Source organism: Acartia tonsa, chromosome 9 (assembly GCF_053477335.1).
Source record: "Acartia tonsa isolate MP-2025a chromosome 9, ASM5347733v1, whole genome shotgun sequence".
In the NCBI taxonomy this organism is placed as follows: Eukaryota; Metazoa; Arthropoda; class Copepoda; order Calanoida; family Acartiidae; genus Acartia; species Acartia tonsa.
Window position 1 is genome coordinate 37,512,011 of NC_137268.1, and position 16,019 is coordinate 37,528,029.

General features: G+C 41.3%; 1 protein-coding gene across 1 annotated transcript; it reads right to left on the reverse strand.

The window, feature by feature from the left end:
• Positions 1-408: 408 nt before the first annotated feature.
• LOC145327525 (4-galactosyl-N-acetylglucosaminide 3-alpha-L-fucosyltransferase 9-like) lies at positions 409-1,751 on the reverse strand. The gene is made up of 4 exons (XM_080171070.1): positions 1,733-1,751; positions 1,359-1,536; positions 1,081-1,187; positions 409-524 (listed from the first exon to the last, which is right to left on the reverse strand). Exons 1-4 carry the CDS (start codon positions 1,749-1,751, stop codon positions 409-411), a joined length of 420 nt encoding a protein of 139 aa, XP_080027196.1.
• Positions 1,752-16,019: the final 14,268 nt, after the last annotated feature.

Here is a 16,019-nt window from a genome sequence, read left to right on the forward strand (position 1 = left end):
TAATTTAGTTTTAATGATGTTTGTCTGTACAATTAGATTATTGAGTAACCTTACTTACTAAGTATATTTGCGATTACTTTTATTTAATGAAATCTTCCAATTTTTAACATTTACAAAACAGCCTGCATTATTGCATCAAGATCCATGACAGATCTGTATAGGAAATAAACGTCTATAAATGAGCTCGAGTCTTCCAATGGTAAAGTGTTTAAAACTCATAGTGCTCCAATAATCCTCATTAAACTCTCATTGACCAAAGCGATAAGATTACAATAATTACTGATTAAAATTAGTTCTCCTTTTAAGCTATTTTATCCCTATTAATACAAAGCCTCTAGATGCAAGGAGTGCAGCTACTATTATCTATTAAAATACTGAAAACCTTAAAGATTCTGATTATATTTCAATTTAAAATGCCACCATTCCTAATATTTCTATTCTGTCCAGTTGATTTGTTCCATTTATTCTGTTAACAAATTCAGGCTGATAATCTTTCTTCCAGCTCAGATATTCAAGATATTCATCTAAAATATTGAAATCTCTACAAGAAACTAACAGGATCTATGTGTCTGTGTGTATTGAAGGATCTCGCGAAACACTAAACTGATATGGTTCTCCTGTAAATGGTAGCTTCTCATAGTTCCTGGAAAGGTTTATTTTGGGGGAGGTTACCAGCATCCACTCAAGAGAACCATAAATAAACATGAATTACAGCTGATCTTAAAATGGACAATTTTTTCTCAAATAAAAAAAAGACATTCAAATTGCCAATAGAGACCTTAATAATAGTAGATAGTATATTAATAATAGAACAAAAAATTAAAATCCAAATCTATAGTACCAGAGAAGCTTTTTTATATAGTTAGCTTCATTATTTGTTGTGACTGCATCAAATTTAAAAATTGTTAATGATCCATAGATTTTGTTAAAGGAAGCCTGCGGAAAATTCACCGCTTTTAATACTGAAAGATTGTCATAATAAATTGCAATGTTATAAAATTGAAGCCTTCAGCTTCAATAACAAAAAAGTTAATTTCCTGCACTCTTCCTTTAATAGAGACGTATAATAAGATTATTAACCTGGATTCTCTTGAAGATGGATCAAATATTCAGCTAATTCTTTAGGAGAATCAAAGTCACTTATGTGGATATAAGAATTTGGAGGTGCATTTGCATCATAATCACTTCTAAAATAAAAACTTTTGTTTAAAAAAATCAAAAAACCTAATGTGATGATATTGTTTGAAATGTAATCCAGTAAAATTGAAGCTATCAAAATAGGAATGGCATTAAAATGGTTTAAATAAGATGTTCAGTATGAGATGCATTTGATTAATATACAGGTAAATAACAAATACCTCTTAGGTCCCATAACAACAGGCACTGTATTTGTTTGTAAAACTCTGAAAAACTTTTCAGTAATATACTCATCACAAAGAGAATTCTCAAAGCTGAGATAAAAGTAAAAAGTGTCCATATCATGAAAAGGATCAGTCCAAACTTTATGGTCGTCTGCACAATGACCTCTGGTTGTCACTGAATAAAAAGATAATATGAACAATTTTTATAAACAAAATAAAGAAAAAACTACAACAGCAAATATTTGAAAAATCTGCATAGTGTAACATGAAGAATTACTTGCATTTTTTTATATATGTTTATAAACATTTAGTTCTATATTGTTGGAACATTATTTTCAGCATTTATAGAATATCATTCCATTATACTATGCCTTGAATGTAACTCTCCATATCTTTGACATAATCTTCTCTTTTGTTTGAAGTAGTACAATCAGAAACAACCCACAATGCTGAAGCTATCTTCTTGGCTAATATTCCTGTTTCATTTATTGATGCTTGTTCTTTTCTTTTTCTGTATTTACAGTCCAGATCATATGGTCTATGGAAAGTAGCATCAAATCTGTAGTTGTAGGTCCAATTGAATTTTCCATTCCAACTCTGCTCTTAGAGATTTTGTGAAATTTTACTTGTGCATGTTATCTATAATACAAAGTAGCTTGATGTCTGTCTGTCTGTCCGTCTGTCCGTCCGTCTGAAGCTTAAGATCTCGGTAACCACTGAACCAATCGGATTCTACTCTTCAGGGTATATACCTATTGGTCCTGCGGTGGTTTTAAGCTATTTTCTTGGGGGTGGGACACCCCCATCCCCCCCCAAAACAAAAAAATCCTCCCCCCCATTTTTTTTACGATTTTTGCAAATTCGTAATTTAATCGCTATTTTTTTTTTTTTTTTACGAATTTTGCGAATTCGTTATTTAATCGAGAAAATGTTTTTCTGCTGGGTAGGTGTGAAAATTTGCGATCCTGCTGGGTAAGTAATAGAAGATGTAATTATACCTCTTGGGGCCAAGCCCCTAGAAGCTAGGGGCGAAGCCGCTAGTTCTATTATAAAAGTAACAAGATTTGTAACTGTCTTCCTGAAACAATATGGTTCTCCTTTAAAATTTAGCGTCTCATAAGTCTCAGGATGGTTATTACTATTTATGGGGAGAGTTCCTAGAAAAGACCAACATAAAATTTGTCCTTTACCTACTTAAAAAAAAAAATTGAAAATAAAGGAGTGATCAACTTTCTTTTCCAACCCCCCATATAAAGTGGCCCTAGCAGCCTCTAGGAGCATAACTAACATTTATTAGAATACAATGTTTAAAAATCATTTTTTTCCAATACATAATACATTTTGGTTTTTTTTTGGTAACAATATTTTTACCTAAGTAAAATAAACATTCCTGAAGGTAAGGTTTGGCAAGGGTACCATGATGATTCTTAAACCACTGAGGTGATTCTCTCCAAAGTGCAATCCATTTCTGACTCTTTTTTCTTGCAAAATTTGGTGGAATTATTCTGGATGTATGTATTGAGCCCTTTTGTTATGAAGAATATTAGGGTTAAAAGCAAAAAAACTTCATTCAAACTAGGGTTGAACCTGATACTTATTTGGCTGGATACCGGATATCCAGCTGATTTTAAATGTTATGCAGCCAACACCGGATATCTGTTATATGGCCAACACCAGATATCCAGCAAATTACTGGATATTGTGGCTGGAAAACCAGATATATAGGTAGGAAAAAAAGTTTCTACATAAAAATTTGCACCTATTCAGCCACTGAGTGCCAGCTGCCACAGCCAAAATTTATGTTTTGAGATTTCTAATTTAAAATTTTCATATAATTAAACATTTTCTGTAAAAAATGTTCTTCTAGCTTCAAAAATAAGAAAATTAAGGTAGGGATTTTTGTTGTATAATATAAAAGATTATTAGATACTAGACATATAAAGTGTCACCTGATGTCATCTACTTAACTTAAAAAGATATGGACAATGTACATCCTTTTAAGTTGACATCATATCTAACCTTTAGGTTTGACTAAATATTACCTTACATAATCTATTTAAATCATTATCAGAATATTAAAATATTATAAAAATTTGATCTTGCTTGATTAGATAAAAAAAGCTAGTAGCATAAATAATATTCAACATACCCATTGTAAAAGTGAAACTAGAACAGCTGATGCTTCTGATATATCTGCATGATCAAATGATACTTGACAAGTGTTGCCAGAATTACAAGAGAATGGAGACTCAGGAAAGAATTGTCCTATCCACCCTGTGTAGCTGGCTCTTCTCAGTGCATTCAGTATCAGTATTGTCTACACAAAATTAAACATGATTTTTAACAAAAATATCAACATGAGTTGATGTCATCTTAATTTTTGGAATAAAAATAAAAATATAGATCAAAAAAGCTAATGTTTATAAATTATTATCATTACATTTCTATAAATTTATCATATTTCTATTCCTTTAGATCTTTTTTTGCTGTATCCTTAAACATGTCTTTGTACTCTAGATAATCATCAGGAGGAGAATATTGTTCTTCTATAATCTGCAACAATTAAATATTTATTATTATTTAAATTAGAACCAGCAGATATGGCTAATTGGTTTAACTTACGCTTATCTGTTGGGGACATGTGGAGTTTGAGTCCCTGACTGCATCAATACTAAATAATTTTTCTACTGCTGCTCTTTCAGATGTTTGAGATTTAGTTTTAGAAGGGGGGGGGGAGCCTTAGCCCTAAATCAGTTATGCATGTGTGTTCCTTGGCATGGTGCACTATTCTGTCTTATGCTTTGGCAAAAATCACAAAACCTTAACTCACCACCCATAAGGTTGATGTGTAAATTACCCACAAGTCCTAATCTAAGTGTCAAGGCAATTGATGGGAAGGATGCAAACTAAAATCTGTGTCATACCAAAGCATGAGAAATGGTACTTACCTGCTTTGTTTGTCACAAGACTTTAAAAAGTTTGAGTAGGAGTATGCCATGGCCCCAAACAGGCACAATTCATTACCATGTACAGTGAGGATCTCCAGACAAAGATCGTGCAATCAATGGGTTGGTTGTCTACTATGTACTGAGCTATGTGCATGAGGTGAAGGACTAAAAATCTAGTCTTGAGTTTAAAAATTGAATGTGCAGTTCAGGTGCAACTCACCCATAAACATTAACATATTATTTAGATTATAAAGATCCAATAATAATCATTTACCTTGTAAGGTGAAACAACTGTTGCATCACTAAAACTATATTATTTGATATTCTTTAAATCAATAAAGATAGATTATTCAAATTTAACTTATCCTAATGAAAAATCTTTTCCTCTATGACTTGAAAGTAATCTAAAAACGTCAAATATTCCTTAAAGTAGCTTTGTAGATGAAAACCATCATGACAATTGAAAATATAAATAAATTATGATGTATTTTCACATTCTCCATTTTTACCAGCTGTCTTGATTGATTAAAAAGCTTGGACATTACTATCCGTGCAAATAAATTAAACACTTGCTGAAAAATGTGCAAGAATACTTGGTGTTTCCATAAATGTGCTAAAAAGAAATCCATTTTTTTCTGAAAAAAATATATAATTAATACAATTGATTTAGACATGTGAAAAAATAAATACAAAATTCATTTAATTATACAAATATTTTATAAACAAAAACAGTGTAGAAGACTGTTTAAAACACTTCCAACATTGTAGCCTGCAGAATTTAATTGTCTGTCCACTTGTTTTTTTTTATCATTTTGGAAGAAGGAATAAACTTAATATATATTACTTGAGCAAATTTTCTTGACATGATTCTAAATATGATTATATATTATCTGTTTTATCTAAATAAATTCTTAACAAAATCCTATAATCCAATTTCAAGGCCACCAGGAAGGTCTTACTAAAATTGGGTGGCAAGGGGATAAAAAATATATTTGGATAATTACTTTGTAATGGTGAATAGTTGTCCCTTGTCCATGATATTTTGCAGTTAGTTACCCTTGTCTTCTTTTATATTTCATTACACAATTTATAGAATTGTCCAATGCTTTTAAAATGTCTTCATAACAGAAGTATTATTTAATACAGTGAAAACATTTGTAATCAAAACTTTTTGCTCATATGATTAGATCATAGAAAGGTACCCATTAATAGAAATACCCATGTTTCAAATGTGTTTCTAGTTCATTGAAACCACAAAAAAAAGAAAAAAATCTACAAAACCTTTGTTAAGATCATGATAAAAAGTATGTAATTAACAATTACAATAGTATAGTTTCTAAGTTTTATATTTAATTCCTTTATATGTATTTATTTAAGACTAATGAAAGCTTAACTCTTATCTAACCTATGTAATTTTCTATGATTTAGGCCATAATTAATTGCATTTTTTAGTGTGTGTTAAGTGTGTAACTTTTCTCAAAAAGTCCAAGTATAAATCTACTTTGACTTTATAAATTTTAAGATAGGCTAGATTAACTAAAGAACATTCTATATTTAATGTTTGTTAACTTCTAGATACTAAGTATTTCTCTATTCAAAATTTTTATATCTCTATACAAAAGTCCCAGAAATGTCAAGAGATTATATGGAGACTATATACTAAGCTTACAATAGTTTCTAGAATTTCTAGAACATGGGTTCATAGCTTATATTACTCATAGTATCTCCAGCTAAAAATAGAGATGTTTCTTAATTATTTTGGCACAGCATTCACGGTAAAATGTTCCTGGTAATGATTATCTCCAAAAATATATGAGTTTTAAAGGCTGGAATATATAGATTATGCTTGCAAAAAATTTTAACCGCCAAAAGAAGGTCTACAAATAATCTTGAATAGTCATTAATCAATAATGCACATTTATCTAGCAGTGCACATAAATGTGCAAAAAAAAGACTTATTATAGGTGTTTTTTCTTCAGTGAATCTTTTCCTCCAATGCATCATTCGATCTTGGTTATTCCAGATTATTTGTAGGCCTCCTTATGCCGCTTGAAACGGTGCAAGTATGATATGTACGTTCAGCCGTTTGGCAGATAGCAGCCTTTGAAATTCATTTTTGGAGATATGGGTTCCAGGAATATTTACCGTGAACTGCACTTGATCCAAACCATTTTACTGGCAAACTAAAAAATTCATCTTCCTTCATAATGTAATTTTAAAAATTCACAAGTATACATGAAGCTTCTCAGAAAATCACAATATTCCATACCTTCAAACAGACAAACAAATAGACCTACATATTCATATGCATTATATTGAACTGAATTGATTTAAGGTACAAGTGAATTATTGCATATTAATGTTATTAACTTAGTAAATTCATAATATGTTATGAACATTGGTTAAATATAACACTTTTACTCAGGCCATGTCATGGACAAAAATTTAATATTTTCCATGATGATAATATTGAAAATTATACCTTTAGTAGGATGTAAATAAAGGTTTGTACATTAATATTATTTCCATTGCTCCCTCCCTCCCTGAGAACCTCACATTTTGTAAGTATAACACAAAAATTCCCCCCCCCCCTTCTCAAACTTCATTACCTACAATTTATTTCGCAAAAAATACAAAATCATTGCAATAAAATTGTTTAAGTGTGGTAATACGACAACCATACGGACAGGCCGTTTACAGAGTTGCTTCGCTGTGACTTATGATAACAAACCCCCCGCACTAATCCTATTATATCACTATCCATCTCATGACCGCTGTTAACCCCGCACCCAGCGGTCAAACTAGCCTGCCTAAATGTGGGGAGGGGACTTGAACATGCAACTATCACGAGTCCCTCATGCGCTTATATAATCGGGAGGCACTGCCTCCCCTTTTACCACCGTTGCCCCCACAGCCTGTCTACCGTCGGGCGCTAAGCCCTAGCGCCCCACACCCCCTTCAAACCTAACCATTGTTATATTTTGTTGTATATATATAGTAAACATAACTTGTAAATATTATTCAGTTTAAATATATAATTTCTGTATGATTGAATCCTGCTTGTTTGTTTGGTAGAATACTTAAAGGCTAGGGCTCGTTGAATCCGAACTCGTTACCCCGTGGGCCGAGAACGCTCGGCTTACCAGAACTTGGTGTCAGCTGTGAGATCGAGCCTTACAGAAACTAGCCTATTCTACCTCTGATTGGACCCTTTGGCAAGTAAGGGGACAATCAGCCGCCAACTGACCCGTGAGACGGCCTTTTTAGGTCGAATTTCCATCATTTTGAACGCAATATGTGGGCCTCTGGCCTACAGCAAGCAGATTTAGCCTGCTAAAAGCGCCAGTTAAGACGCTTTTTCCGTGTCGTGTAGGAGTAGCGCTAGGTGCGCAGCCACGGCAATCGGATAATTTAGCTCAGACGGCTACAGAACTGAGTCTAAATTGGCAAGTGTAGCTGGGACAAGCCCCAGGACACCCAGGCCAAACCTACGAGACAGACAGCTGTGTGCTGGTCTCCCTAAGAAGGCAATGTGTGGCTGCGAAGCTTCAGCACACAAGTAAGCCCTACCACTGCGACGGATAGCAGATTTTGAGCCACAGGCACGGCAGGACGGGACATTCCCTGCCGCTGCCTCCCAGGATTCGAACCCGAGGCGCTGCAGGACGGGCCATTCCCTGCCGCCATTTGTCGGGATTCGAACCAGCGGCGCTGTAGGACGGGTCATTCCCTACCGCCGTCACCCCTCTGAACCTTGCAGGACGGACATTCCCTGCTGCCAGTGCTTCCAGAATCACACCTAGAGCTCCTAGTGATAACAACACATCAGTGTGTATAAATGTCAACCAAGTGATAAAAATAAATATAAAATTGTTGACCAAGTGATAATTAATAAGCTCTAGTGATTCGAAGCTACAGTCTAAGCCACCATGGTAAGCGATACCACCATAGCTGCGGTGCGGCCACCACCAAAGTTTCTGCCAACCCCAGCCGAACGAGAGGCCCCCTTGTCTCAAGGGCAGGACCTCCACTTCCCCTGCCATGTCAGGGTGAGGTTTCCTACTCCTGACCCTGCCCAGCATGTACAGGTTGATGCCATGATTGATTCTGGCAACCGTGTACCAGGGTCTGCTGTAATTTCTGAGCATCTCATGCACGCGATGGGCGTGCAACGCATGTTGATTCCGGACAACACCCAGATCCTGACTGCTAATGAGGAAGGCCAGCCCCTCCAGGTAATCGGAAAATTAAAAGAGTTATATATGGCAGTTTCACACACTCTTATACTCCATCTATACCACGTGACTGTGGTCCGGAATCTCTCACACCCTCTGAACCTAGGAGGGTATTTTCTCAAGGAGTTCGGAACTAGGCTCTGTTTCGACATGCAACCACCTTGCTTGTGGGTGCGTGGGGAGTTTATCCCACTCCGTGGCGTCCCCATTGACCGGGAGACAGCCGAGAGAGAGCTAAGCTATGAGGGGCCTCTGCCAGGCCCCCTGCCTGAGCAGCCGCGTGTGGTTGAGAAAGGCACACACTGGGTGGACGCTGAGCTCAACGCACACAAGGGAGCTAACCTGCTAGCCATGGGGTTGCCCCCAGTGCCCAAGGTGCCAAGGGAGAGCCTGCCAACAACGTTTCCTGAGATTGCCAGCCCTCCAGAACCAATCTTCTCCGCCGACATTTTTATCAACGGCCAGCCGTGTCCACCTGGCCCCCTCTACCTGGGACCTCCAGCCAGTCCACCAGCCAAGCCCGAGTCCAGACCCGTCAAGTCGCGGTCTGATGTACCCGGAGCCACACTCAACTCTCAGGCCCCAGCCTCTCCCGGCGCCGTGCCCGTCAAGTCGCGGCCGGACGCCCACGGAGCCAAAGCTGGACCCAGCACTTTTGCCTCTCCCCGCGCCGAGCCCGTCAAATCGTGGCCGGACGCCCCCGGAGCCACGCCTGGCTCCGACACGTCAGCCCCTCCAGAAGCCGAGCCCGTCAAGTCGCGGCCGGTGGGTCCCGGAGCCAAGGCTGACCCCGCACCAGCCACGTATAGGCTAAGCGCTGTCACTCCAACTGACGGTCAACCACCCCAGCTCCGCACAGCCAAGCGGGTGGTCCTGCCTGGCCGCGGGGTTATGGCGGTCCCTGTTGAGCTAGTAGGCCATCGCACCAAGGATGCCATTCAACTAGCTGCCCCAGAACAGAGGTTTGGGGAGGACCTTGTTATTCCAGAGGGCCTGTATGCCCACAGGCCTGGCTCTGCCACTGTGTTTAGAGTACTGGTGGTCAATGAGGGTGAGGTGCCCCTCTTGCTGGATGCTGGCCTCCCAGTGGCAGGGGAGCTGGTCAAACCTGACATTTTGGAGGTCTCTGATACGCCTCCCCCACGTCTCCACTCGTTCCAAGAACCTGCTGAGCCTATAGACATGCAGGAGTTGTGGGAGGCCCTGGAGATGGAAGACAATGAGTTCCTACGCAAGGACCCCTTGCTCAAGAAGGAGGTCTGGACTACGTTGTCAGAGTACAGGGACGTCTTCTCCAATTCTACCCCCGGCTGCACAGATGTGGTTGAGTTGCAGCTGCGCCTCAAGCCAGGGACCCAGCCGATCCGCCAGAGATTTAGGGATCTGAACCCGCGGCAAGAGGCTGAACTGGAGAAACAACTGGACACCTGGCTACAGGAAGGAGTTATAGAGCCGTCGGACTCCGCCTGGAGCAGCCCCCTGGTGCCCATCAAGAAGAAGGACGGGAGCACCCGCTGGGCCGTCGACTACAGAGCCCTCAACAAGTGTCTGGAGCTGGACAGCTACCCCCTGCCTAGGATCCAGCAGTTGGTGGAACGAGCGGGCGGGCACCGTGTCTACAGTGCTTTAGACGCGGTGGCCGCATACTACACCATCCGTGTGTCTGAGGATAGCCGGCCCTGCACCGCCTTCACCACCCCCAGGGGCCTGTATCAATGGAAAAGGATGCCCTTTGGCCTGGCGACGGCACCGTCTGTCTATTCCAGGTTTATTGCAGGGGTCCTAAATCCACTAGGCACAGCCAACCTCCAGTCATACCTTGACGACGTCCTGACCTTCCATCAGGATACCTGGGCCCACCTGGCCCGGCTCCGAGAGGTCTTGGAAGCCCACTGTAGGGGAGGGATCCGCCTCAAGCCAGCCAAGACCAAGTTGTTCCGATCCAAGGTGGATTATCTGGGACACACCCTCAGCCGTGAGGGGATAGCCATGCAGGAGGACTATATTGACCGCATCTTGGACTGGCCAGCCCCTAGCACCCCCAAGGATTTGCTGGCGTTGCTGGGCTTCTTTGGATACTACCGCCTGTTCATCCCAGAGTATGCAGACCTCACCTACGAGATGAATCGGCAGAAGACGGCCAAGGCCCTAACCTGGACGCCTGAGATGGAAGCCCAGCTGCTGCAACTCAAGGACAAGTTCCGCCAGGCCCCCATCCGAGCGCCGCCCAGGTTTGATTTACCAGCAGTGTTCCAGCTCACCACAGATTTCAGCAGCCGCGCCATCTCTGCCATACTGAGTCAATGCCAGGAGGGCAAGGAGAGGCTGATTGCCGCCGTGGGGCGCAAGACAACCGACCCTGAGACGCGCTACCCGTCCTGGAAGGGAGAGATGGCCGCCATTATCTATGGGATCCGAAAATTCCACGGCATCTTGTCCTACCGCAGCTTCCAGATCAACACTGATTCCTCTGCCCTGCTACAGATGAAATCACTGAACACATCCACAGGGATGGTGGCCCGCTGGCAGGAGGAGCTAGCGGCCTTAGACTTTACCGTCTGCCACAGGCCTGGCACCCAGAATACCAACGCCGACGCCCTCAGCCGCCGGGAAGATGCCAACATGCCAACGGCTAGCGCCGAAGAATTAGCAGAGCAGGCTGAGTATATCCACAACCTTGGCCAGCTAGGGGAGGCCGCAGCTAGCCGGCCTCCTGCCGCCCGACTGGATTCAGCTAGAGTATTGGAAGCCCAGACACAGGACCCCCTCCTGCTCCGTGTCCGCCAATGGGTGGCTGATGGCAAGGCCCCAACCAAGGCTGAGCTGCGTGGCAAGGAACGAGACGAGCAGCAGTACGCCAGCCGCTTCCCAGCCCTGGGGCTTGACGAGCACGGCTGCCTCACCACCACTGACCAGACTCTGACAGGAGAGAGGACAAGATACCTGCTGCCTTCGGCCCTCCAGCAGGACGCGTTCTTTCTAGCCCATGGGACCCCCATGGCTGGGCACTTTGGGATGGACGCAACTATCGCCCGCGTTGCCATGCACTTCTGGTGGCCCAACCTGGCCCGTGACGTCCGCCTGATGGTACAAACCTGCCCTGAGTGTGTCCAGAAAGTTACCAAGGAGAGGCTGAAGCAGGGGATCCACGTGCCCTCCCGCCAGGGGTATCCACAGCAAGTCCTATTCATCGACCTGGTGGGGCCACTGCCAGAGACCCCGGCTGGGAACCGCTACATCCTCACCTGCCAAGATGGATTCAGCCGGTTTGTCAGCCTCTACGCCATCCCCAACAAGCGCACCCTCACGGTGGCTGAAGCCCTGTTGCACCGCCACCTGGCCACGTTCGGATGCCCCCTGAAGATCCATTCCGACAATGGAATGGAATTTACCGGCCAGGTATTCCAGGAACTGGCCTCCCGGCTCGAGATTGGCCTGACACATCCACCACCCTACAACCCGCAGTCCAACCGAGTGGAGAGGTTTCATAGGACGCTCAACACAGGCATGCGCCTGTTCCTAGACAGAGACGATAACAACTGGGAGCCACACCTGCCTGCCATCGCCTTTGCCTACAACACCAAGGCCTGCAGATCCACTGGTGTGACCCCGTTCCTGGCCTTCTTTGGGAGAGAGGCCAAACTTCCGGTGGACATGGTGCTACGGCTGCCAGAGACCGAATATGCTTCAGTTCCAGCCAACGTCCAAGCTCTGTTGCAGCGCTACTATGCAGTTTATGATGCCATCCAGCAGAAGGAGGAGGGAGCCATCAGGAGGAGCGCGGCAGCTTACGAAGGCACGGCCAAGTATGAGGTTGGAGACTTGGTCTGGTACCTGGCCCCCCGCCTGGTGCCAGGGAAGGCAGCCAAGATTACCAAGAGATGGACTGGCCCCTGGAAAGTAGTGAGGAAAGCTACAGAAGTCCACTACGTCATTAAACCTGCCTCTCCAGTAGCCAGGATCTCAGAAGTTACCGCGCATGTAGGCCGACTGCGCAAATACACTGGAGATGTGACTGCCCACCAGATCCCAGAAGACATCCAGGTTGACGTGGACGGCGACGAGGATGCCACCGAGCTGCCAGTTGGAGCGGCGGCGCCCGCAGCTAGCAACCCAGGAGAGTTCCCAGTGCACCAGCCAGCCGCAGCCGCCCCACAGCCTAGCGGCCAAGATCGTGACCCAGTGGAGGAAAACCTGCAGGAGCAGCCCAACGAACCACCGCCGCCACCGCCCGCTCCAGAGCCACTCAGAGATGCCATCTGGAACCCTGACGCAGACATGGAGAACCTGCCAGCCAGCAGCGAGCCTGTAGGAGAAGAGCCAGCCACTGCGATGGAAGAGGCCGCCCCAGAAGAAGAAGAAGAAGCCATGTGCCCCCTGCTGATGACAGCCATCCCCATCCGGGTAGGAGCTAGGAGGCCAAGCAACCTGAATCAAGCAGGCGCCCCCATGGAATTCTATGCGCCCTTTGCCATCACCATTCCACCCTTAGGAACCACCAGAGTCTGCCTAGGCCTCCGTGTCCAGCTACCAGCCGCGACAGAACTGATCCTGCAGACGAGGCAAAATTTCCAGCGGCGAGGCCTGGCCGTTGCCAACCCACGCCTAGAAGCCAACCAGGAGCTGACAATGCTGATCACCAACCACAGTCAGACCGAGCAACGAGTGTCCCAGGGAGCCTGTGTAGCCCGAGCTGTCCTCCATCGAGCTGTGCCCCAAGAACTGCCTGTCCGGCGCATGAGCCGGCTGTCGTATCCCCAGGTTCAAGGCCTGGTGGCTCAGGAGCCACGCAACCCTTGAAGGGGAGGTTGTGGTAATACGACAACCATACGGACAGGCCGTTTACAGAGTTGCTTCGCTGTGACTTATGATAACAAACCCCCCGCACTAATCCTATTATATCACTATCCATCTCATGACCGCTGTTAACCCCGCACCCAGCGGTCAAACTAGCCTGCCTAAATGTGGGGAGGGGACTTGAACATGCAACTATCACGAGTCCCTCATGCGCTTATATAATCGGGAGGCACTGCCTCCCCTTTTACCACCGTTGCCCCCACAGCCTGTCTACCGTCGGGCGCTAAGCCCTAGCGCCCCACACCCCCTTCAAACCTAACCATTGTTATATTTTGTTGTATATATATAGTAAACATAACTTGTAAATATTATTCAGTTTAAATATATAATTTCTGTATGATTGAATCCTGCTTGTTTGTTTGGTAGAATACTTAAAGGCTAGGGCTCGTTGAATCCGAACTCGTTACCCCGTGGGCCGAGAACGCTCGGCTTACCAGATAAGAATTTAAATCAAATTGATCAGAGAAATGGGTCTTCTACTTGTAAAATACGGGAATGAATTAATTCCAAATGTTCTTTTTGATTTTATTTGGACAACTTGTATAATATTATTAACTGATTAATCAAAATTACTTTCATTATTCAACTGTTTCATTTATTGATTTTCGATCAGTCCTTCCAATCCAAAAACAAGTTTACTTTTAAATGATAAAGTATAAAGAAATAATTTAATCCAGGGGCTGCTATTCATCCAGCTAATTCAATTTGAAATTGCCGAAAATTCAATATTTTGTTGGAGTAAAGTTGGAGTAAAACCTGTTTTTCTGGGGTTACTGAAAGGGAAGTGGGTAAGAAGGGGGAGAAAAAGGGAAGGAAATTGAGGGGAAATTTTTAATTAGAATTGTTTGTCAGAATCACTTTCCCTTTTCCATAAATTTAATCAAACTAGTAACTACTCGATTTGAATTTAAACTTATGCCTAGCAAATAAAAAAGAAATAAAATTTTACACTTTTTGACACCAACAACATAGTACGTTCATTAATGTTACAGATGATTAAAACAGAACATTCGACTGTCAAATTTAAAGAAAATATTGCCTATAATGTACTTTTTATCTGAAAATAAATGTTCCCTTGTTGTTTATGAATTAAGCAGCTTATAGTGTCAAATTAAAGATAATTCATAGTAAAAAGAAAGTTTTGACCAATTTTAAAAAGCACAAATATTTGGGACCTTAAAAAATATAAATTCACCCTGACCATCAATTCAAAGTACTTTTATGCAGTTGAGTTTGACTCAAATAATAAAACTTAATAATCATTTTATTATTGGCCAATAAACTCTTTCATACATAGTTATAATAAAAAAAAATTGAAATGATCAAAAAGTGACCTGTGAAATTTACAATTTAAAAGAGCAGGGACAAGGATTCTGACAAATAATTTTAAGTGAAAATTTCCCCCCAACCCACTTCCTTTATTTCTCCCCTTCTCACCTACTTCAATAAGTTAGATCTAAAACAAGTTTTATTCTAAAATATAGGGCAATTTTTAATGAAATTGATTTGCTGTATCACACCCCTATAAAATGTTAGACTAAATCATATAAAAACTATTTAAAAAAACATCCAATTACATTATTAGCCAATACCATTATTGATAAAGCAATTGGAATTTACCATTTATATTCTTTAGCTATAAACATAAGATTTTAATACAGTTTAACCATTTCATTTTCTTAAAATAAAGACCCAAATAAAAAGACTTTTTATTTTTGACTTATTTCAAATTGACCTTCTTTAGTTTTAAAAATGTTTAGGGTGAATTAAAGAACTTTATTTACAAAGTTATCAAAGTTTAACAAATACATAAGGAAGGACATTTTCATTAAAATTTTTATTGGACATAAAAACATATGTTTTATATTAATTATCATAAATCAATTTATCATGCATATATATGTTGTACAGTGTTCTACAAAAAATGTTAAACCTTGTTGATAGAAAATTGGTTGAATGTGATTTTAGGTAAAAGATTTCTAAAATCAAACCACATTTAACTAACATTTCTTTAAAATTTAGATTTTAGAAAAGAAAATTAAAACTTTTACTCCACTGTATTTAAATAAATGAATATATTAAAGCCAATAATAATTTACAATTAATTTTTAAGAAATGTATTCAGCTGCTTTTCAGCCTATCAATTCCATTTGAAATTACCGAAAATTAAATATTTTGTTGGATTAAATTTGGAGTAAAACTTGTTTTTTTTGTCGTAGCTGAAAGGGAAGTGGGTAATAAGGGGGAGAAGGAAGGAAAGGGGTTGAGGGTTAATTTTCACTTAGAATTGTTTGTCAGAATCACTTTCCCTTTTCCCTAAATTTAATCAAACTAGTAACTACTTGATTTGAAGGAGAACCCGATCGGTTCAGCGGTTAGCAAGATCCTTCGCTACAAACAGACAGACAGACAAACAAACAGACATCGTTCTACTGTGTATTATAAATATAAAATAAAATTTTACACTTTTTGACACCAACATCATAGTACGTTCATTAATGGCTTAATATTTTTAAACATTTGTTTTGCTGAAATCAGATTTTATTAGTTTTTGCTAAGTTAGAGCTGTAATAGAGCTAATTAAAAAACTGCTTTACATCATTATATTCATTTAATAT

What these genes read in the sequence shown, in the direction of transcription:
- LOC145327525 (XM_080171070.1), bottom strand. An exon ending in GTTGTTATGGGACCTAAGAG is followed by an intron (nt 1,188 to 1,358) that starts GTATTTGTTATT and finishes TTTTTATTTTAG; the next exon opens with AAGTGATTATGATGCAAATG. An exon ending in CCATCTTCAAGAGAATCCAG is followed by an intron (nt 525 to 1,080) that starts GTTAATAATCTT and finishes TCAATATTTTAG; the next exon opens with ATGAATATCTTGAATATCTG.